The 25,265-nt window shown below is 41.8% G+C and overlaps 1 protein-coding gene across 1 annotated transcript; it reads right to left on the reverse strand.

Moving 5' to 3' along the window:
• Positions 1-5,535: 5,535 nt before the first annotated feature.
• On the reverse strand, positions 5,536-25,069 carry mdh2 (malate dehydrogenase 2, NAD (mitochondrial)). The gene is made up of 9 exons (XM_078422175.1): positions 24,913-25,069; positions 19,629-19,797; positions 18,671-18,754; positions 15,020-15,129; positions 13,833-13,958; positions 11,720-11,797; positions 10,791-10,890; positions 8,869-9,020; positions 5,536-8,008 (listed from the first exon to the last, which is right to left on the reverse strand). Exons 1-9 carry the CDS (start codon positions 24,976-24,978, stop codon positions 7,874-7,876), a joined length of 1,020 nt encoding a protein of 339 aa, XP_078278301.1. The 5' UTR covers positions 24,979-25,069; the 3' UTR covers positions 5,536-7,873.
• Positions 25,070-25,265: the final 196 nt, after the last annotated feature.

Below are 25,265 nucleotides of genomic sequence, written 5' to 3' on the forward strand. Positions count from 1 at the left end.
TTGAACCCGAGTCATTGGAGCTATGAGGCAGCAACTCTACTAGCAATACCACTGTTGCTGCCCATTTTGAATAGTCTACATTCAGAGAATCACATTGAAGGCGTTACCATATTTAGAGCATGGCAGTCCTCGAAAACAAGCAGTTGTGCCATTGTTCAGACAATTTTACAGATAAACTGGAAGGCAAGAAGTTCAGTGTGGAGGGTTGAGTTAAATTATTTTAATTAAATCAGATGATGGTGCTGCAGTGGAAGTGGTTTCTGCTGTTCACAGTTACTGATCAGGCTGAATCAAGATCATATTAGGCTGGATCCCTTGAAGGAGTGATGTACTTCACTGTTGGGTGATTCAAGTGTATTTTTTAGAGATACAGCGCGGAAACAGGCCCTTCGGCCCACCGTGTCCGCACCGAGCAGCTTTGCCTGTATATTAGAACTATAAGTGGGAGCATTGATCAAAAATACATTCATTTATATTCAGGAAGGCAAGATGCAAGACAGAGTGAGAACAGAGATGCTTAAGATGAAAGTAACATAGAAAATAATATGGTTGTCCAAGATGTTTAGTGATATATTGGAATCAGTGCACAATCATAACTGGATAAAATTTATAGTTTAAAGAAATAAGTAAAATGAATGTTTGGCTATATCTTTATATATTAGGTATTTATATCTGTCTATGAGTAGTCAATTCTACAACTCAATACATGTAAATAGTTACTGCTAACATATTACGATAATTGTCAATAATTGATAATCCACATTGGTTTATTACTTAAGGGGTGGCTGTCCAGGAGTACCTTTATGAACTGTGGATACCATATGGTTTCACCGTTGACATATTGTTATACCAGTCACTACTATGAGTTGAATATTAACTACCTTATAATGAAAAATGTTTTGTTGGTCACTCTTTACTTGGTGTTCGCCTCGGTGAACGAGAGGCTGGGGATTGTGCCCTTCCCGACATCCAAAAGTCGGCCCTTCAACCCAGAGTCCGCACCAAACAGGCCCTTCAACCCAGAGTCTGCACCAAACAGCGATCCCCGCACACTAACATTATCCTACACACACTACGGACAATTGACAATTATACCAATCCAATTAATCTACAAACCTGGAGTGTGGAAAGAAACTGGAGATCTGGGAGAAAGTCAGGATCGAACTAGGGTCTCTGGCGCTGTAAGGCAGCAACTCTACTGCTACGCCACCGAGGAGCCCCAATCCTGATATATCTCTAATTGCTGAAGCAACTTAACCAAGGCTGCAGTGGTTCAAAGAAGATGGTTCATCATCAACTTCTCAAAGGTAATTAGGCGTGGGCAATCTTGTCAGTACAACAGATTCTAAAATGATTTCTGGTTTTTAACAGGAAGAATAGTGCACAATTGAATTTCTTCACAGCTCAATAAAATCAATTTATTGTCCCAGCAAAGACTGCAGGGTGGGAGCTGCTTTACATCCTCGTCATCTGTAAGATTTGAGAAGTTTTCCCTCATTCTGAAAGCAACACCAAACCAAAGAGCTGCAGTTTGGACATTTTAAACGGGAGACTGGGGCTGATAGCGGAGAAAGGCTGCGGTCAGTTTACCAAGGGATGTCACAATCTGTGGGTCCTAAAATGGCCGCGGGACCTCGTGACCAGCCACAAGAGCAAAAACCTTACAGCCCAGTCTCTAGGTTTCTGCAAAACCACGGCCAGAACAATGGATGGGTATTGGCTACGCAGAAACCTGCGAAACCAGGTCGAAGTCCAGACACTGGGGCGCTGACATCAGCATACTCACAATGCCCCAAGCCGACCTACACAGTTAATCTCGTTAAGGGGGCACAATAGCCCATAGAAAACTACCTGGTAGGTGATGGGAAACCAGTTAAACCCATCACCTCGCAACGAAATACCAATTAACACCGTCTGGCCATCCCCGGTACCCCCGGACATAAGCGCAGATCAGAGAGAAAACTCATACATATCTTTTAAACAAAGAGATCCCAAGATCTGGCGGGAGATAGGACGGGTCAGATTAGTATAACTGGCCACGACTTTTGGGTTTTAAACTCATGCAAGAAACTGAAGTCAAACGGATGCAGGAGGAAGAAAAGACAGGCAAGAAGAAGCGAAGTGCAAGAGAGAGGAACCGGCACGCAACTCGAGAAGAAATACTGCAAGAAAACCTGCAAGGAACGCAAGAAACGGAAGAAACTCAGGGGACAAGCACGACCGTCACGGAAAGCAGCGGAGAAGCAGCACGAACAGCCAGTAACCCCAGTAATAGCCCCATGGTGAGCATGTACTCCGAACCTGCACATCCTGGACATAGTTTAGTGTAGAGGGTAGGGTGGTTTGAATAAACGTGGATGTGTAAATGAATGTGTGTTGGTCAATTTTGCGATGTGTCGTACGTTCCCCATCTTACAGTCGTGTATATGTCTTGTAGAACTGTACGTTTTAGAATTCAGAGTAAAAGGTATTCATGTATATGTCTTGTAGAACTGTGCACTTTATGATTCATAGTCAAAAGTATTCATGTAATTCGGTATGTGTCTTATAGATATGTCTTATAGAACTGTGAAGAGCATTTATGTACAATAGTCCCAAGCGCTCAATAAAAGCCTTTTCCATTTAAACCCTGGTCTTCAAATCTGGTCTGGTTGAATTTTTCTGCACTATCAACGCTCCTGCATCTAAGTCCAGTGTCTAGAACTGTAGGGGGTGAGTGGGTCGAACCACTCACGGGGAACCAGTTTGTGCGGCCTGGTCAAGGGATCAGAGCAAGGCACGGGAACCTTAGGTCGGACGAAAGCTCGGCGCAGAAACCCCTTACACATCCACCCTGGGTAGTTATACGGAACTGGCAAAATTTGCAGCAAAGCGTTAACTATGGGACTCTGAAGCGCTAATTGCCACTTTTGATTGTTGTAGTAGACATACGAAAGAAGTTACGACTGCATCTCAACTAATCCATTGTTTCCTTGGGCAGCCTTCCACATTCCAGTCTATAAATGGTCTCAAATGATTCCATTCACTATCCTGTGTAGGAAAATAACTGCAGATGCTGGTAAAAATCGAAGGTATCACAAAATGTTGGAGTAACTCAGCAGGTCAGGCAGCATCTAGGAGAGAGGGAATGGGTGACATTTCAGGTCGAGACCCTTCTTCAGACTCAAAGGACTTCTTCAGTCTGAAGAAGGGTCTCGACCCGAAACGTCACCCATTCCCTCTCTCCTAGATGCTGCCATTCACTATCCTTGCTGATTTTAATTTCTACTTTACCACTTTTTCACATTTAAAATTTGCATCCTGGTGTTTAAGAGCCTGACAGATTTTATCCTATCCATTCCTCGAACATTCTTCTGAGCTGAGCCTTTCCATTGCTGTCCTCGCCACCAATCCCATCTCCTCTTCCTCCTTCCTAGTTATCTGAACTCTTCCCAGGATTCAGGCTTCTTGTGCATCTCTGCTGTCATTTGCCACACTAATAACAGCCATCCTTTCAGTCCAGAATAATGGAACGTTTAGAACATAGGAAGCCGTTCAGCCCATTGTGTCTTGTGTCAGTGAAGAGATTTTCAGCCGAATTCTTTATTGCTATTTCATTGAAATACATTACAACATGGAGACAGGCCCTTTGACCCACCAAGTCCACTGATCCCCATTCACAATGTTTCTGTTATCCCACTTTTGCATCCATTCCCGACCTACTCCGGACAATTTACAATGGCCAATTGACCTTCAAACTTGCATGCCTGTGGGATGTGGAAGGAAACCAAACAAGGGGAGGAAATCCACAGAAAGTGCAAACACCACACAGACAGCACCTAAGGTCAAAATCAAACCCATGTCTCTCACATTGAGGCAGTAGCTCTATCAGCTGCTCCAGTGGGCTGCCCACAGATCCTGATACCAAGTAATCAGCGATCATCGTTATCTTCATAGGTTGGTCTATTTTCCCCAAGATCATGGTTTAAGCCTATTACAAACATGCCCAATTTTCTTATATTTTCCAAAAATTCCTCATCAGTCAGTATAACGCCATTAATGCTAAGAGGCTACTTTGTTATCCGATTCCAATTTGCCAGTTATTGCTGACTTCATTAGGAAATGTGTGAACTGTGTTCCCTAACCAAAAGCCTTGAATGACGCAGGAGGTCCACAATCTGAGATCCAGATCTCGAGCAGTCAAGTCTGGTACTGCAGGGTCATATAGGAACTCCAAGTAGGCCCTTGATAAGGCCATCAGAAAATTAAAGAGGTACATTAAGTCTAAACTGGAAGATCAGTCAGACATTTGTCAGCTGTGGCAGGACTTGCACATCATTACTTCCAACAAAGTGAAACCCAGGAGAACACTTGTTCTCCCTTCAAGTACCTTCTCGGGTCCCCATAGTCGACGACATTGCAATCAGTCACCAAGGTCAACGTCAGAAGGTCCTTCGCAAGAGTGAACCGTTGGAAAGTATCCTTCCCCACATGTGCTTAAAATCTGCATGGACCAGCTGGTTGGAGTTTTTGTGGATGTCTTCAACCTCTCAAAGCACTCCATCATGAACGTTAATGCCATAGTAGTTCTGGAGGCATGTCACCTTACCCTTGGGCACTGCTACTACTGATGTCCTTCTAAAGCAGATGGGAACCACGGACCATTATTAAGGTCACATTTCAGAAGGACCTCAATAATATCAGTACCCAAGAGCAAGGTGACATACCATCCAATGGCACAAATGTCGGTAATGAAGTGCTTTGAGAGGTTAGTAATGAAGCATATCACCTCCTGGTTTAGTAAGGACTTGAACTCACTACAATTCGCCTATCATTACAACAGACCAACAGGGAGGCAATCTCACTGCTCTTCCTCTGCACTGGATGACTTGGACAATAAGAATACATATGTCAGGCTGTTCGTCAGAAAGATTGAGGCCACGTCAATGGCTATTTTTAAGGCAGAGATGGATAGATTCTTGATTAGTATGTGTGTCCGCAGTTATGAGAAGGCAGGAGAATGGGGTTAAGAGGGATAGATCAGCCATGAGTGAATGGTGCAGTAGACTTGATTGACCGAATGGCCTAATTCTGCTTCTATCACTTATGAACTTATTACAGTTGCGTGTTCAACACCATCAGCGCTTCCAAAGTGAACAAATGCAGAGAACTTGATCTCTGCTTGTTCCTATGTAATTGGATCCTCTACTTCCTCATCGGCAGACTACAATCAGTACAAATTGAAAACACTTGCTTCTCGATAACTGTCAACACAGGTGCATCTCCAGGCTGTGTGCTCAGTCCCCTGCTCTATTCTCACAAAAAAAAAGCCCAACATCTTCAGTTCCTCAGAAGATTGAAGAGATTTGATATGTCAACAAATATTCTATCAAACTTCTACAGGTGTACGGCAGAGCATACTGACTGCATCACATCCTGGTTTGGCAACTCAAAACACTGGGAATGAAGGAGGCAGACCATTGCCTGGTCCATCACAGGTACCTTTAAATAGTCAGTTGTGCAGCAGAGAAATGAGCTCTTTGGCCAACCTGCCTATGAATTGAAATGAATACATTTTATTAGCCAAGTATGTATACATACAAGGAATTTGCCTTGGTACTTTGCTCGCAAGTAACAACACGATATACAGTAGACAATTAAAAATAAGACATTATAATTTAAACATGTGAAGAATGAAATAAAATACCAGAGCAAAAGGAGCTACAGACTTTTGGCTGTTGAGTAGAGCTACTGCTCGTGGAAAAAAGCTGTTTTTATGTCTGGCTGTGGCGGCTTTTGACAGTCCGGAGTCATCTTCCAGAGGGAAGTGCTTCAAAGAGTCAACCTTTATGTACATTTCCACTAATCCAGTTTGCCCATATTAGGTCCATATCCTTCAGCCTTGCCTATTCAAGTGACTAAATGTCTCTTAAATGCAGTGATTGAATCCAACTGCTCCACCAACTCTAGCAGAGGTGCAGATATCAACCACTTAAAATTTCCACCTTAAAACTCACCCCTACCCCCAAATCTCATGAAAAACATTCTGACCACGTACCCGATTTTATATACCTCTATGTCACCCTTCAGCGTCCTTCATTTTAATGAAACAGTCCCCATAATCAAGACCACCATACCAGGTGAATCTCCTCTGCACTTTCTACAGCATAACGACATCCATCCTAACTGCACACAATATTCTAAGTGCAGCCAAACCAGAGTTCTAAAATAAATTGCAACATAACAGTTCAACTTTTAGATTTTATGCTCCAACTTTGAATTTAAACAAACCAGTCTATACCCTCGTTGCCAATATCAGGGAAAAAACGGGTTAAACTCAAAGTCCCTGTGATCATCAATATTCCTTAGCATCTTACCATTCACAGCACATTTTCTACCCTGTATATTACTTTCCAAGACGCATCATCTCACACTTGTCAGGATTAATTTCCTGTTAATGGTAGGAGCCAAGGTTCTTGATACTCTACTTACCTGGTTTATTTCTGCTGCCCGTCAACATTAACTATCCTCCACGCTTCTGGTACCTCACCAGTGACTAATGAAGATGCAAAAGTCTCCAGAGCTATCTCCCCCCACCCACCTCCCTTGCTTCCCATAGCTATATCCTGATATATCTCATCTTGCCCATGGCATTCATCAACACTTGTGCATTCCATGACATCTAACACCTCCTCTTAATTGTGTGAGAACATTAATTAGAGGTGTTGAGAGATATCTAGGTGCTTCCTGTAGAAGTAGAAAAATGTTCAAGAGCACAGATATCTTGCAGTGCACAAGGATTTGGTATCCTTCCTCAAGGAAAGATACACTTTCCAGAGAGGCAGCACAAAGGTTCACTTGACAGATAATTGGAAAGTGTGTTGTTTTAGGAGAGGTAGACACAAAATGCCAAGTAACTCAGCAGGACAGTTAGCATCTCTGGAGATGTCTGAAGAAGGGTCTCGACCCGAAACATCACCCATTACTTCTCTCCAGAGATGCTGCCTGCCCCACAGAGTTAATCCAGCATTTTGCATCTACCTTCAATTTAAACCAACATCTGCAGTTCTTTCCTACACATTTTGTTTTAGAAGAGTATCGGCTCATCTTGCCGACTCAAATGTAAAATATTGCAGCAATCTCAGCAATGTGGTATTGTTAGGGGACTTAACAATGCAGCTGATGCGAGAATGTTTTATCAGGTGAGCACTCTACAATTAGAGAACATAGCCTCAGGATAAATGGATTGATTGCTTAAGATTCAGATGAAATATCTCCACAGGACAATGGATCTTTAGAATAGTGCCCTAGAGGGCCACAAATATAAAATCATGAGTATATTCAAGGCTGAGATATAGATTTCTGGACAATAGGGGAAATTGAGGATTAGAGATCAGAAAGCAAAGTGAAATAAGCACCAAAGACCAGAATTAGCTATGATCTTGCTGAATAGCAGAAGCAGCAGCAGCTTTAACCAGCTGCTTGTGGCAAGAATCAGGCACAAAACAAAAGCAAACAATTTTAGAGAGGATTTAAATTTATGAGTTGCTTTGCATCACCAACAATTTATCAGATAATGTATTTGAAAGAGGGGAAAAAAATCACAGGATGCAAGTATTGCATATGCCAACTTCAGATTCTCTGTAGGTGTACATTTATTTGCACTTACAATGAAATGCATGGTAGCAGAATAATCTTCAGTGGAAGTTTAAAAAACACTTTGTTGGAGAAATAATGCTTGTAATTTAATGACAATTTTACATCTGCTATGACGATTGAGTTTTAAAAATAGATAGCAAACAGACATAGCTGCAACCAACACTAAGCAGCCACGAGTGTTGGAGGATGCAACAGGCTGAAGTTTTCCTCATTCCATACATATCAATACAATCAATTATTTGCTTCGGCTCTTCACAAAGTCCTCGCCTTTCTTTATGGAAGCCTTCAGTTCGCCCATAGCTTCTGCTACAAGCTTTTCTTCAAAGGCAGATAGTTTACCCAGCCCAAGGTTCTTCTCTATGCCACTTTTCTAAGGAAAAATAAAAGTGAAACACACCAACTTCAGACATTTTCTGAAAGACAATTTAGAGCACACTAATAATCTGGGTACAAATGTAGGCGAGAGACCAGAAGTGGAGAATTCCAAGTTACAAGGTCACAGCCTTATTTCTAAAGAAACCGACCTCAGCTCAAACATCTTGATCCCATTATTGCCGCGATAAGGATGGTGGAATTTTGAAAATAGAGAAAGGCGAGGAAGCTTCAAAGTTATAATGACTGATTTAATCTCTGCATAAGAGGGCACAGCTGAACTCAACTGCAATTCCCTGCAGTGACAGCACACATCACCCGCTTTCACATGAGACACAACTCTTGGGAAAGGTCGGTGGCAGACTGTTCCTCTCCAAGAGCCAACATCTTCAATCTGGTGGAGTGCAAGAAATTTGCAGGCTTAAAATTGTCAAAAGGCAATCCTCCATTATAGAATTGACTTTTTACACAGTTGCTTTGCTTTCAGCTCAATGTGTATCATTAGGAACACCAATGGAATCAGTATAGACAAGGGTTATAGCTTTATTTTGAAATGCTGAGAGCTAAACACAAAGTGCTCAAGGAACTTAGCCAGTCAGGCAGTATTAGTGGAGGAAAAGGGCACGGTCAAGACTGCTCTTCAGACTGATTGTACTGGGCGGGAGAGGGGGAAGGGAAAAGAGTGCAGGGAGAGGTTGGGGCAAGATAAACCGGACCCACTGAGTTATTCAAGTCGTTTATTTTTGTTTGTAAGTCACGTCTGCAGTTCTTGCGTCTTTTAAGGATTAGCCACTTGCAACTTATAATTGGGGAGGAAACATTTGAAAGCTGAACAATCTGCCCAGATTTACAACTCACCCCAAGTAGTAAAGGCGTAGCAAAGTATGGAGATTCAGTTTCTTCAGACCGGACAAATGCACATTCCACCACTCCTTCTTTACCGTTCATAGCATCCAAGAGTGAAAAGACAAATCTGGCGCCAGCATAAGCCATTGAGAGGGTGGCAGAACCTAAATAGCCAGACAGAAAAGACAGAAACTGCATTGAATATCTACAATGCATATTAATTTAACAGGGATTTTTGGCAAGAACTGAACACAAATCCATTTCCTGGTTAAATATAGAACAAGAATGGAAAAAAAAATTCATACAGTAACAGCATTAGTAAATCAAATTTCACAAGCTAAAGGAAATCCTCCACAGTCCCTTGTGAGAGGGTGCTTCTGTTGGTTATATAACAGGTGGAGATTTGAAGGACAGCATGTTGGACAGCTACTCTAAATCTACCAATGAAGCCATTTGACATGCACTTCTCACAATCCCAACTACTAATGTTTCAAATCTTCAGCCCAACTCATCCATACTGACCAAGTTGCCTAACAAGTTACCCAGCAGTTGACCAATGCAACCTGGCCCAAATTCCTCCAAGCCTTTCCTATTCACATACCTGTCCAAGTGGCTTCAGCAACCATCTCCAACCAGGTTGCCACTTTCACAGAACTATGTACTTGGACCCCAAGGTCTGTTCTCGACATCACCCCCCATGTCCCAAATTCTGCACTGCTGTCTTATCAAAATGCAGCAACTTGCATTTAATCAACTTGCTTTTCTAAGCCCATTGGCCCAGTTGATTAAGATCCTGTAACAATCCAAGATAACCTTTTTCAATGTCCACTATGCCACCAATTTTAATGTCATCTGCAAAATTACAAACACACCAGCCACATTAACATCCAAATCCTTAAATAACAATCAACTGCAGACACAGCACTGATTCCTATGGCATACCAGCTATTACTGGCCTCCAGTCTGACAAAACAACCCTCTATCACCACTTTGTTTCCTACGATAAGGAGAGAAAAGACAAAAGGTGTAGAACCAGGCAAACTATTAACCATACAAGTAGGGAGCAATGTTATAGAGTCCTCAGTAAACTAATTGGAATTCAGTTCAGTAAACTAATTAAAGAAGAAACTCTGAGTGATGGTCAGTTTCAGGAACAAGAAAAATATGGAGATGAATGAAAAACTTGACGTGGATTCTAACTATTGCAGAAAGCTAAAAAGGATAAAAGTATCAGAGACAGCTCAATCAATGGACTCAATCACGTTGGCAAGTTTTTTCTCTAACCTCCCAACATGGGTGAGAAGTTAAGCAAATGGATAGCAGTCAAATATATAAATACATTTTGCAATATTGATCAAGTCTTCAGTATTATTAATTGCAATATCCAAATAGATATGACAACCAATAATTGAAAACTTGATCACCATTGTAAACTGCACAAGCTACTGAATTAATGCTTGCATGGAACCCAATACGATTGACATTTGTTCAAGTAGTCTTGCATGTAATTCAGCTGTATTCAAACATGGACGCCCACGGTCACGCAGAGGTAGAGTTGCTGCCTTACAGCGCTTGCGGCACTAGAGACTCGGGTTTGATCCCAACTACGGTACGTTCTCCCCGTGACTTGCGTGGGTTTTCTCCAAGATATTTGGTTTCCTCCCACACTCGAAAGACATACAGGTCTGTAAGTTAATTGGCTTGGCAAATGTAAAAATTGTCCCTGGTGTGTGTGGGAGTGTTAATATGCGGAGATCGCTGGTCGGCACAGATCCGGTGGGCCGAAGGGCCTGTTTCCATGCTGTATCTCAAAACTAAACAACCCAATAACAAAGATAGCCTGATCAAAAAAAGTAGAAACTGAGAAATTATGAACTAACTCCTACAGTGGCCAGCAGGCAGAGGATTTAAAAAAATAAAAATGGTAAATATACCTGCTCCAGCCTTGGCCTTGACCACTTCTGTGCCAGCCTCTTGAATTCTTTCTGTCAATGCCTGCAACTTATCCTGAGGGATTTCCACTTTAGGATTGCACTGAAATCAAAACAGAAACCAAAGTTGGCATTCAAATGCTCATTTTTAGATGCACAGGGCCAATTGTAAATAACCCATTAAATATATGTTTAACTGTATAAAAAAAAAAAAAAACCCCAGCAAAACATATTTATCTGTCTTCAGATGGTCAGCAATACATTTTCTTGGTTCATCATTTAAAAATTTAAAAATCCTACATTACAGGATACAGCAGAGCTACTAATATGAGAGAAGGGGTTCACACAATCAATACATGCAATAGAGAATGGAGGAAAATGTCTTCACCAAAATAAGAGTGTTCTGAAATTCACTGCTTTAGTGTGTAGTGGAGCCAGGTAATCTTATCTATTTAAAAGGCTACCTGGACAAATACCTGAAGCATTGCAACTTGTGAGTAATGGCAAGAGCTGGGAAACATGTTAGGCATTTGACTGGCAGACGCAATAGGTCAAATAGCTTCGTCCTGATGTGACAATTCTACAATTCTAAATGGCAAATTTGCTAATAACTGTGCAAATGTTAAATTTTCCTACTCAACCACATTCTCCTGTCTTCCCCCTGTAACCTTTGACACCATTACTAATCAAGAACATATCAATCTCTGCTTTAAAAATATGCAGTAACTCAGTCACCACTGCTGTCCCTAGCAATGGATTCAACAGATTCACCACCCTCTGACTAATGAAATGTCCCTTCTGGATTTTGGACAATCCTCAATGATGTAGCTTTCAAAAGTGGTGAAATTGAAATGTAGTAATTCCTATTTACAGAACAACGGCACACCAAGTACTAAACCATCTACTGTTTTGTCTTTGTCAAGCCTATGTACCTGAGAGATCAGAGGGATGATGGTCTTTCCAGCATGGCCTCCAATCACTGGTACAGACACACGCGCAGGGTCAAGGCCCTGCAAAACAAATAGAATGCAAAGTTCCATGAAAGAGGCAGGAACAATTGTCCAGCAACTGTTAAGTCTTGTAGTCAGGAGTACATTGGCTGCATTGAACGTAATGTGCACTTCTTGGTGAATGTCCACTTTCATCCAATTCTTCCAATCTGCAAGGAAAATCTCAGTATTCTTAATTGTCTTCTTTACAAAGAATTGAACCACCAAGAAAGCATCCTGTAACTTGGTAAACAGCTAATAATAGGAAAAGATGTACATAGTTAATTCATAACTAACAGCACACGTTTTGATTTTTGGCTGACGTCAATACATTTAAAAAAAGCTGAGCAAGAGATATCAGCAAGGGGAGGAGCCAGCGCTGCCGTCGCAGCTGCGGCTTGCCTGCAGTCCGTCTGTCTTTTGTGTTTTTTGTTGTTTTTGTCTGAATTGTAGTTTTAATATGGTGTAGGGTTGTATGTTATGTTTTGCGGGGGGGGGTGGGAGGGAACGGGAACTGTAACATTCTCTCTCCAGAACGGAGACGCGACCTTTGTTTCTGTGTCGTGTCTCCGTTCCCGTTGCGGCCTACCACCGGCCATGCACCTGGGACCACCTGGGGCTCTGGTTCGCAGAGCCCGCGGTCCGGACTCACCACCTGCGGCGCTGGCTGCATGCGGATCCTGCGGGAACGGCTGCGACTCGTCTCCGGAGGCTCCGGCGCGGGCTGCGTGGACGTCGGAAGCCCGCAGGCCCCTGGATGGGGGCCGACATCGGGAGCTCCGGCAGCGGCAGAGGCAACGTGTTCGCCCGCCCCGAATCGCGGGGCTTGGGTCGGCCCGCCGCGGACCTTTCACCGTCCGGCGCGGCCTGAAATAGGCCGTGGACCTTTCACCGCCCAGCGGGGGCTTCAATATCGGGAGCCCCGACCGCCCCGACGTGGCAACTCCAACAGCCTGACCGCGGGACAAGACGGCAGGGAAGAGAAAATGACATTCTGGCCTTCCATCACAGTGAGGAGGGACTGGAGGAGACTCACTGTGATGGATGTTTCTTTTTGTTTGGTGTTAGTTGTGATTGTATGTGTTATTGCATTTTTATTGATTAATCTTATTGGTCTTATTGTTCAACTGCGGGTAATGTTTCATTTTACTACACATTTATGTGTATGTAACAAATAAACGACTATTGACTATTGATCAGACAGACAAAGCTTACCAGCCCCTTAAATAATACAAACTAGCCCTTTGTCTCCAAATATTCAAAATTACATTCCTTTCAGTCAGGGCTAACTTGCCATTTTTGGAACCCAAAATGTTTTGGGGACTTGACTGCAAAAAAAAACTATGCTGTCTTCCTTGTACATTAGTCATTAACTTTGAATCCAGTCCACATTTAGAAATTGATTTATTGGAAAAAAAGATTTTCAAATTTTTCATTCCGGTTGCTATTTTTTAAATCCAGAAGATTTCTAAATTTGGTTCTCACTTCAAACGTGGTGCATTCTACCCACACAAGGTGGGTTTATTTTCAACTGTGTAAAAGTCAGTTTTTGGATCAGATTTAGATAAGACTAATGCCAAAAAATATCATTTCGCACAATTCACTGACTTAGAATATAACAGCTTATTTATTATGCAAGCAACTTCAGTTAAAATTAGATACTTATCCGAAACCAATTCCAACATGGATCACAAAACCAATAACTAATGAAATGGAAGAGTCTATAACAAAAGTAAAATAGAATAAGAAACCAAGGGGTTAAATAAGAGTTCTCATTTTGATTAGGAAAAGAAAACCAATGTATTCAGGTCCCCCCAAACACTGCAGCAAAACATTTGATACATGACACTGCATCAGTTCACCACCAGTAGTTTATGTACCCCAAACATTATTCAACTGCAAGATGGACTAGTACTAGGTCTTTTCAAAGATTGTCTTTCCCAAAAGAATTTGTGCAAGGGAAAAAGACAAAAGTAACACTGATTCATGTCAAAGGATTAAAATAGCCACAAATAGGGCTCTGACCAGGGTGCAGACCATTCAATTTCATGTTTACCTTAAGATTAGCAACAAAGGTGTTGGCTCTGACCACATCCAATGTTGACACACCAAAGATTTTGTTCGGGTTATATACTCCAAGTTTCTTGAAGATCTCTGTTGCAATTGGTATTGTGGAGTTCACCTTGGGAAAAAAAATAGATGATTTAATATCAGAACAAGAGAGAATATCAAAACAAACTGTCCTGTACAAATTCTGTACAATTTTGCACTTCCTTAGAAGGACCTGTGTACTTTGTAGATTGACATTTATTCTGAAATGTTTTCTTTCTGTAATACCATTAAAGACCAAACTACAATTCAATTGGTATAAAAACTCGTCACTCAAAAAAAAAAGCTTACAAGGTCCAGTCGTGCAAGTGCAACTCAAAGGATTTTTGAGGCAACCATTTCTTGCTCATCCAGTGATAAGAAGCTTATTAGGCCAATCCTAGGATGCAAAGGTTGCCCAATCACATATGACTAAACACATTGTGTGCATTCTTTGGTTTAGAAAGGCTATCTTACTTAAATTTACATGATCCAAAAGGGGGAACGTCAATGTAGATGTTTACATTTTTCTACTAATGGGAGCATTTCAATCCAAGGGGAGGGGGGTGGGGCAGGAGGGGGCGGGAAGAGAAGGGGGGTTGAGGGGATGGAGTGAGGGGGAGGGGAGGAGGAGAGGCTGCTGCACCATTGCAGGAGAGGTTTGGGCCCCAATGGGTCCACTTGATCTAGTCAATGCTATTTATCAATAGCCAGTGTCCGGTATTTTTCAAAACAAGGCAAAACAGTTTTTAAAAAGCCCTTTTGACATAGAAACATAGAAAATAAGTGCATGAGTAGCCATTTGGCCCTTTGAACCACTGCCACTTTAGGCAGCATTTTGCAATATCATTGGATGAGGCACGACATAAAACAGTTTTCCACAGCATATTTAACCAACTTCGGACCAAGAGCAGACAAGTTGACCCCTTCCGCCTGTTCCACCAATACGCAAGACTATTTGCTACCTCAAAATATTTCCTCTCTCGATTCTGTTAATATCCTGAAATCAATTTCTGTTTTTAAATGTAACCATCACAGCCTTCTGAGGTAGCAAATGACAAAGACTTCCAGCTCCGTAGATGACGATGCACAAATATAAGTGTCAAATTGTTACTTGTGTAGGACAGGCATTACCAGCTTATAGAACTCACTTACAGGGTTGGCGATGACGCAAATCATTGCCTCCGGACAATGCCGGGCACAAGCTTCTGTTAGATCTGCAACTATTGAAGCATTTGTGGTAAACAGATCATCTCGAGTCATGCCTGAAATCAGAAGTAATTTAAATGTTTATACTACATCTGCACCATAGCACTCTTATAATCATAAATACAAGCTGTAAATAAATCCCTCCATGTTCCCTAGCTCCACAAATGAACGTATTTTTTCATATTTGAGTGATAATGTACCCCACTTATTGGAAACTTATGTTTTAACTGTGTGCAAGCCTAATTAATACAAGCAAAACAGCAGCATTGGCATGAGAAAAATGTGTGTTTATATTTTAAATCAAGATATGCTTCTTCAATAAAAACAATAAACTTTTAACCACCAATTATAGGTAACCCAATCAAATATGCTTTCCATCTCAGTTATCTGCAATGATTTGCTGGGACTGCTCTTGTTTGTGATATAGATTGAAACAACTTAAATCACTAAACTTGGACTCAAATGTAGATTGGTTGGTTGGCAGGTTTCCCAACACCACCAAAATTAGAGGAGTTAAGAGTGCTTTATTGTCATGTGTCCCAGATAGAATAATGAAATTCGTACTTGCTGCAGCACAACAGAATATGTAAACATAGTACACTGTAAACTATATGATAAACGAGAAAAAAAATTCAATGTGTATATATATATATATATATACACACACACACACACACACCTTATACACACAAACATATATAACATTATATATAAATACATATATATAATATATATACACACACACAAAAAACAGACAATAGTAGTGCAATAATAAGTCTATTGAAGTTCAGAGCTTATTTGAGGTGTAGTGTCTTCTTCTACTTCTTATGAACGCCCTGGAGGGCGTTACATAATTTCTGCTGCCTCAAACGCAAGAAGATGTAGTGTTTAATAGCCTGATGGCTGTAGGGAAGAAGCTGTTTCTGAGCCTGGACTTTAAGAGTTTTCAGGCTCCTGTACCTTCTTCCCGATGACAGGGGTGAAATGAGTGTGTGGCCAGGATGGTGTGGGTCTCTGATGATGCTGGCTGCCTTTGAGACAGCGACTCTGATAAATCCCTTCGATGGTGGGGAGGTCAGAGCCGATGATGGACTGGGCAGTGTTCACAACTTTTTGCAGTCTTTTCCGCTCCCGGGCGTTCTAGTTGCCGAACCAGGCCATGATGTAACCAGTCAGTCAATGTGCTCTCTACTGTACACCTGTAGAAGTTCAAGAGAATCCTCTCTGACATACTGAATCTCTGTAATCTTCTCAGGAAGTAGAGGCATTGATGTGCTATATTTATAATTGCATCAGTGTGCTGGGTCCAGGAAAGATCTTCGGAAATATGCACGCCCAGGAGGAGGAGAAGTGGAAACACAAGTAGACAGAGTGGTAACAATGGGTGGTATGCTTGCCTTCATTAGTCAGTGCATTGAGTAGAAGAGTCAGGGAGTCACATTGTAGCCTTATAGAACTTTGGTTAGTCTACCTGTGCCGTTCTGCTTGCCCCATTACAGGAAGGTTCCAGAGGCTCTTGAGAGGGTGCAGCAGAGACTTACCAAAATGCTGCCTGGATTGGAGGGTATAAGCTATCATGAGAAGTTGGGCAAACTTGAATTGTTTTCTCTGATGCGTCAGAGGCTAAGGAGAGATCTGATGAAAATATTTACAATTATGAGAGGCATAAATAGGGTAGAAAATGAGAACTTTTTTCCAGGGTGGTAATGTTAAAGATCAGATGGTATAGCTTTAAGATGAGAGGGGCAAAGTCTAAAGGAGATGTGCAGGGCAAATCCCCCCCCATAAGAGAGAATGGCAGATGCCTTGAAGACGATGCCAGGAATGATGGCGGAGGCAGATTTGAAAGGGGCAGTTTAAGAGGTTTTTAGATAGGCACATGAAAATGTAGAGAATGGATGACATACAGGAAGAGGAAGGTATCACAAAATGCTGGAGTAACTCAGGTCAGGCAGATCGAGGAGAGAGGGAATGGTGACGTTTCGGGTCGAGACCCTTCTTCAGACTGTCTGAAGAAGGGTCTCGACCCGAAACGTCACCCATTCCCTCTCTCCTAGATGTTGCCTGACCTGCTGAGTTACTCCAGCATTTTGTGATACCTTCGATTTGTACCAGCATCTGCAGTTACTTTCCTACAGGAAGAGATTAGTTTAACTTGCATCATGTTTAGCATGGACATAGTGGGTGTGCAGAGTACGGCCTGTCCCTGTGCTGTTCCTTTAGATGAAACAGGAACTGATGAAAATTACATTACTTGGGTTGAGGTTGCAATGCAAGTTAAAACTAAATAAAGGATTCTTTAGAAGAATAGATTTCTTTCTTACAGCAAAAGTTTTTTAAAAAATCAATAAAATGTAAGTTAGTGCCTTTACGAAAGAACATTTGATTAGTACGGATGTCAGGGGTTATGGGGAGAAGGTAGGAGAATGGGAGATAGATCAGCCATGATTGAATGGCGGAGTAAACTTGTGGGCCTAATTCTGCCCCTATCACTTATGACGTTATGAACATAACACCAGAAACAAATCAGGAATAAATCATTCTGCGACTCACACGCACGGTGTAATTCATCAAGATTATACCTAATTTATTCAAGAACTATTTCTGTTCTCAACACCGTAGATCCTCAATTCTCTTAATATCTGAAACCTCTCAATGTTGGCCTGAACACTCAAGTGAACCTTCACTGTTGCTTTCCAAAGAGAATGCCAAAGCTCCATTTCCTATTCAAAGAAATTTCCGCTCATGTGTCCTGGATGACAGTCCCCTAGCTCGAGACACCCCGACCAAATGGAAACAACTTCACATATTTCAACAAGATCACAAACTTGAGAGCACAAACCTAACCTGCTGAATGCCCCCTCATTCTACAACAGCACCATCTCAGAAGCAAGTTTAGCAAAACTTTACTGCACTCTTCAATTGAAAGTACATCCTTTCCTCAAAGGGATCTACAGACAATATTCCAGATTTGATCTCACCAAACTCTATATGAATTGAGCAAGATGTCTCTACTCTTGCATCCCTGTTCACTTTTAATAAAAGTCTTCATAATTGAGTAAAGCTTTTGATAAGGTCCCTCATAGTAGACTGATCCAGAAGACCAAGATGCATGGGATTCACAGCGACTTGGTCTTATGAATGCAGAACTGGCTTATTCATGGAAGATAGGAGGGTTATGGTGGAAGGAAGCTATTCTGGCTGGAGCTGGAGGTTTGTACATCAAAATTGGAGGCTTTGCAGACACTGAGGAAGACGATAAAAATGATTTTAAAGTATCCCCACACTCAAAATAGTAATTGAAAATTACTCAGTTATGATGAAGGTCCTTCACTCTAAAAGGTTGGCCATTTGCTTCTCCCACAGATGCTTGCTGCCTAACCTGTTGAGTGATAATATTCTGCTTTAAATTTATGATTTCTAGTGTTTTGATTTTCCCTCTCCCTCCCTAACAGAATGCTGTGTGACCCATATAATTACATCTTTGCTTTTAACAAGCCATTTCAAAGCAGGGACATATTGTCAAGGTTTGAAGCGTCTTTTCAAGCAAGTTGAGATTTACTCAATGACGTATTACTCCAGGATTTAAGTACATACCAGGTTTCCTCGGTACTCCAGCAGGAATAACCACCAATTCGCTTCCTTTTAAAGCATCAGGCAGCTGCTCAGCACCCATATAGCCTGGGCAAAAACAACATTTCTGTTACAATAGGGAGAAACAAATTTACAAAGACTTGCAATTACATTGAATAAGTTATAGTCATTAAACTCTGCAAGGTACTCCACAATACGTTGTCTTTGAAATATAACTACCAATACATTGTAGGAAATACGCCAGGCAATTTGCATTGGCAAGTCTCTCAAACAGTAAAAAAAAAAAAACTACGATGCATAAAATTAGTACAGGCCATCCTCAAGCTATGGATGAGTTCTATTTCAACACAATTTAGGGGAAAAAAAACCCAAAAGCACTTGATATGGAAGCATTATTTACACAGTACTGCAATGAATGGTATTGATCAGGACCAATTAATATGAACATTTATACGTTGGCTACCCGTGCCTAGATATAATGGTAGAGTCAGGATGTCCCATGCTAAGTGGCTGGTTTCACTGGGCTGGAATTGTCAATGGATGGTATGGTTAAAGAGCATCATTCCACAAGTATCAATAGAAACAATTGCTTGTTAATTTTCAAAGCAACTTGGATAGAGTGGATGTGGAGGGGACATTTCCACTAATGGGAGAGTCTAGGACTAGAGGTCATAGCCTCAGGATTAAAGGAAGGGGACGAGGAGGAATTTCTTTAGTCAGAGGGTGGTGAATCTGTGGAATTCTTTGCCACAGAAGGCTGTGATTGGCCAAGTCAATATATTTTTAAAACAGAGATAGATAGATTCTTGTATGAGCGTCAGGGGTTATGGGGAGAAGACAGGAGGGAATGGGGGTAGGAAGGATAGATAGATTAGCCATGATTGAATGGAGGAGACTTGATGGGCTGAATGGCCTATTACTGCTCCTATCACTTATGGACCTCTTTTCAAGCTGTACTCACCAGTTACTTTTGCCCTCGTCTCAATGTGACCGAGATCTGCTGCGACACCAGGCGTGTGAGCAATGTCATACAGCGAGAGCTCACTTACAAGAGGACTGTTCTTCAGCAGCAGAGAGAGAGGCTGTCCAATGCCACCTGATGCACCCAATACTGTCACCCTGGCATTGCTCTGCACAAAAGAAAAAGTGAAAGATTACAAGTATGATTGCAAAAGTCCTTAGTAGGGATGAACTAGAAAATAAACTATTCTATTTGTAAGCTGGATTGCTATTTTCTAATGCAATTTATTTAAAATCACTTCTTCCAACCATTCAACCTACAATTAACCTGGTTAATATTAAGATTGCAGAAGTGTTGATTTTCCCATCATTCCTCCAAATTTAATCTTGAAGTCACAGCTATATCTCACTTTCTAACAAAAGTCTTCAGTCTGAAGAAGGGTCTCGACCTAAAACGTCACCCATTCCTTCAAAGCAGAGATGTTGCCTGTCCCGCTGAGTTACTCCAACATTTTGTGTCTATCTTCGATTTAAACCAGCATCTGCAGTTCTTTCCCACACCTCTCACTTTCCAACTTTAGGTTTTCTTCAAGGGTCATTGGTCAACCCATTACACTTCCTGCAGACTAGTATTCAACCCTCTTGCAATCTTTTCCTTTACTCATCTCAGTGCCAATGAAAATAGCAACATAAACAGTTACTGGCAATACTTCAACAGTCCATGTTGCTACTTGGTATCCTTATGAAATTCCTCTGAAACATCCCAGAATGTATAAAGAAACACTAAAGCAAAATGAAAATCTAGCTACGTTTAGGTTGATTGACTGCATACAAATTAAAAATGGTTGCAGTGTACAAATTGATATATTCAAGAATGCCACAAAAACATTACATGGAAGCAAGTCACTTGTTCAGAAGTGTTAACACTATGAGCTACTGTCCATGCCCCACTCAACTTTTTCGCTTCATTTGCTACAACTATAATTTTAACTTGCTCCAAAACTTGGTGACCTCAGTTTCAATATCTAACTTCAGTAGTGCGTTCCATTTTCAACCCCACACCCACCTGAATACCAGGCGAGATTGCAGCAAACTGGACATTTCCTTCCTGGAGGGCACAGCCTACAGCATTTAAATGTAAACGATACTAGTTCTATTATGTATCTCAACCTTAGACTCTAAATTGCCAATAGGCTTAATACAATATTGCTAGTTATTAATGGATTTACATAATTAGATACAGAAAGTGAAACAATACTTCACTCCAGTTGGCTCCTCTGTGCAAGATGGAACACAGCGCAGCAAAGTGTATGGTCATGTACTTTGGAAGAATTAAAAAAGGTCTAGACTGTTTCGGAGGTGCAAAGGGACTGGACTGGTGCAGGATTCTCAAAAGGTTAATTTGCAGGTTGGATTGGTGGTAAGGAAGGCAAATGCGTTGCTAGCATTCATGGAGGGGAATATAAACACAAGGATGTAACGCTGAGGATTTATATAGCACTGGTAAGGACACATTGTGAGCAGTTTTAAGCCCTATATCCGAGGACGGATGTATTGGCATTGGAGAGGGTCCAGAGGAGGTTTATGAGAATGATCCCTGGGATGGTTGGGCTAATATTTGAGGAGCGTTTGATGGCATTGAGCCTGTGCTCGCTGCAGTTTATGAAGATGAGGGGCGGGGTGGGGGAAAATCAGAGGCCACAGCCTCAGAATAAAAGGACAAAACTTTAGAATGGAGATGAGGAGGAATTTCTTTAGTCAGAGGGTGGTGAATAGTGGAATTCATTGCCACAGACAATTGGGGATTTTTAAAGCGGACCTGGTTGGTTCTTGATTGGTAATGGCATCAAAGGTTACAGGGAGAAGGCAGGAGAATGAGGTTGAAAGTGAAAAAATAGACCAGCTATGATCAAATGGCAGAGTAGTTTTGATGGGCCGAATAGCATAATTCTGCTCCTATGCCATACGAATGTTACAGAAGGCGAAGAAAAAAGAGACAATGTATTAAATATTTAAAAAATCAAAATGCTTGAAATACTCAGCAGGTCTGGCAGCATCTTTGACAAGAGAAGAGTTAACATTTCAGGCCAAAAGACCTTTTGTCAAGAATGCAGAGGAGGCAGCCATGCCTGACTAGTCCAAGGTATTTTGGGGCAGGTGTGGGAGCAAGGGCAGCAAAAACCTTACCAATATCACAGATGGACAACTGATGCTAGCAGAAAATAGCTAGTTCTCATTCCAACTCTGACAAATCAGTCTGCAGCCTCCTGTACTGTTACATTCAATTAGATTGAATAGGAACCTAAGGAGCAACTTTTTAACTCTAAAGGTGATGTGTATATAGAACAAGCTGCCTGAGGTGGTAATTGAGGCAGGTACTATTGCAGCATTTGAAAGCACTTGAACATGGATAGGAAGGATTTAGAGGGATATGGGTTGATGGGCCCATTTCTGTATTGTATGACTCTATGACCCAAATGTCAACTTTCCACTGCTCCCTGCCCGACTGCTGAGTTCTCCCAACTTCTCTCCATTTTGTGTTAACTTAATTTCCCCATCTGTATCAGTTGTCTGTGTGATATTGGCTCAGCGTTTCAATTTTTGCCAGGCAAGTCTAGCACCTACAAGTCTTTGTCTCTCTTCTTTTGTCCACTCCCAACTTCCATTCACCAGATAATCTTGATTAGTTTATCCCCATGATCAACCCAGTTTTACAGAGAGACATCCCTCCTTAACTTAACAGCCTTAAATGCCTTCTTCCCCAAACTTGACAAAAGGTCTTCGACCTGAAACGTTCATTTTCCCAAGGATGCAACCTGACCTGCTGAGATTTTCCAAATATTATTTTATGACAAGATGGTCCGAGTCGATACAAGACAAAGAATTAAAGAGATAGGTGACGTGACCAAAGCTGGTCAAAAAGGCGTTTTAAGAATGCCATTTCATGATTACAAGATGCTGTCAGCCACCAAACTAATATAGAAACCATACAACTAACCTTCACAATGCAAACTCCCATAAATAGCAGAATGATTAAAAATAGAACCATGGCTGGGAAAGTATTATGGTGGAGATCATAAAATGTCAAAAGAAAAACCACCAATGATAAGACAAAAAGTGTGATTGTACAAAAAACAACTAAGAGAAGTGCATATGTGGGGAAACGTAAAACTGCATCAGTGGTTACAATTGTCAAGTTGGAGGCAAAAATAACATTTCAGATTAATGACGACCTATAGCATGCTGGCAGTAAAAGCATAGGTATACAAAATAACATTTCCAACAATAGGCACTCTGTTAATGCCATTCCAATAACCTTCGACAACTAGCATTACTTTTGTAGGTCAAGGAACACTTTGGTTAAGGTCATATCAGTCCTATTGTGAGAGAGATCCAAAGTGATCTTCTATCTGCTAATGTTTGACATGGAGCACAATGAACAGAATTTTATCGAAAGGCATTTTAAAACTAAAGTCAGATGACAAAATGATGGTACCTTACACAATTAAGAGGCTTGTGTTTCAGAGTACAATAATTCCTGATTTTGACTTTTTTTTAAAATAACAAATCGCATTGTCAGCCAATATTACTGCATCAATGAATTCCAGCCATGCCTGCCTGGAGTCCAGGTTAATACACAAATTTATATTATTAAATTGGATGCTGGTCCAAAAGATAATCGTGGCAAAAATGCAGTGCATTGTATTGTATCCCAAAACTAGCACATTCAATAGACAATAGGTGCAGGAGTAGGCCATTCGGTCCTTCGAGCCAGCACCGCCATTCAATGTGATCATGGCTAATCGTTCACAATCAGTACCCCGTTCTTGCCTTCTCCCCATACCCCCTGACTCCTATCTAGGTCTATCTAGCTCTCTCTTGAAAGTATCCAGAGAATTGGCCTCCACTGCCTTCTGAGGCAGAGAATTCCACAGATTTACAACTCTCTGACTGAAAAAGTTTTCCCTCATCTCCGTTCTGAATGGCCTACCCCTTATTCTTAAAACTGTGGCCTCTGGTTCTGGACTCCCCCAACATTAGGAACATGTTTCCAGCCTCTAACGTGTCAAATCCCTTAATAATCTTATATGTTTCAATAAGATCCCCTCTCATCCTTCTAAATTCCACCGTATACAAGCCTAGTCGATCCAGTCTTTCAACATACGACAGTCCCGCCATTTCTTTTGTGCAGGAACTGTAGATGCTGATTTAAACTGAAAATAGACACAAAAAGCTGGAGTAACTCAGCTAGTCCATCGGCATCTCTGGAGAAAATGAATAGTTGACATTTCGGGTCAAGTCCCTTCTTCAGGCCGAGTCAAGGAGAGATACAGCAAATTATTTTCACAGATAAGTAAAATTTCTCTAGTTTTTCCTTGGTGTTGAATGTAGATCACATATGCTGCTCCTACTTAGTTGCAAAAGACAATGTAGATAAACATTGCTCTGAGAGACAACTCATTTTGACAAACAATTACTACATTTCAAATGTATTATATAATTCTGTTAAAACTGTAGTAAATACACCCTGATAATGGTGTAATATGCAGCAATTTAAAAAAAAATTACAAACTGACATCAGACTCAATCTTAAAAGTCACAAGCATCTGGCTCAATGTAATGTTATCTGCAACAAGTGTTTGCCATTGCTTCTTTTAGCACCGGAACGTGGCTCACTGGCCACTCCACACCACTGGCCACTGTTCAACAGTATTACTATTAAACTCTGCAGCTCTCCTGAGAGTCTATCCTGCCTCCCATTGACACATGTTAAAAGTAAAAGGCAATGGAGTAAATGCAGATATGCTACACCAGTTGGATAAAATCCAAGGGGGGAAACGCAGTTTTAATGCCCTGGCTGTGTAGATGACAGTAGGTAGGTGAAAAATCGATTATTGCCATTTCCAAAAATTATTTGCAGAGCGCACATTAGATCCTGTGTTTAACTGTGCAATACCAGATGAAACATCAAGGACAGACTATAGATCCCAATTAGGCCGTGAATGGTATCTGAGACAGTAACCCGCTACGTTTAACTGCACTGCCGAGCAACATCAACTTGCCTGCGGCCGGGGAGCCTAAGTGGTAGTGAGGCAAGAGGGTCTAGCAGGGACTCCATTATGCAAACGCACAGATTCTCGACCCTCCCCCATCACCGATCGGTGACCCCCCGCCCGCCCCCGCCCCCGCCCGCGCCCGCAGTCTTGATGCAGAGCCCGAACGCGGGGGGGACGGGGACTAAACTACCAACCGACCACGCCAATCGGTGTAGCTCTGCCTTGTACCTGTGAGGAGCTGGAGAAACTCCTGCTGAGCCCGGCAGCAACAGGCCTAACAACACGGGACAACATCTCAGGCCGATCTCCGAACCGATGTGACTCAAACGACCTCCAGCAGCCAAAGGACTAAAGCGAGGACGGGCCCGCATCCTAACTTGCTCTCCTTGCGCAAAGCGACCAATCCGTTTCCTCCGCTTCCCCTTTCCCTCTCGCTGACTGGCTGGCTGGCGCCCCCGCGACGTCACGAAGGCCTTGCCCGTGCATCACGTTAGGGTGCGGCGCAGAGCATGCGCATTCCGCAGTTAGTCGGCGGCGCTGCACTCAAGAAGGGAGAGCGTCTGCGCCTGCGCCTCCGCCTC

This window comes from Rhinoraja longicauda, chromosome 26 (genome assembly GCF_053455715.1).
Source record: "Rhinoraja longicauda isolate Sanriku21f chromosome 26, sRhiLon1.1, whole genome shotgun sequence".
Taxonomy (NCBI): domain Eukaryota; kingdom Metazoa; phylum Chordata; class Chondrichthyes; order Rajiformes; family Arhynchobatidae; genus Rhinoraja; species Rhinoraja longicauda.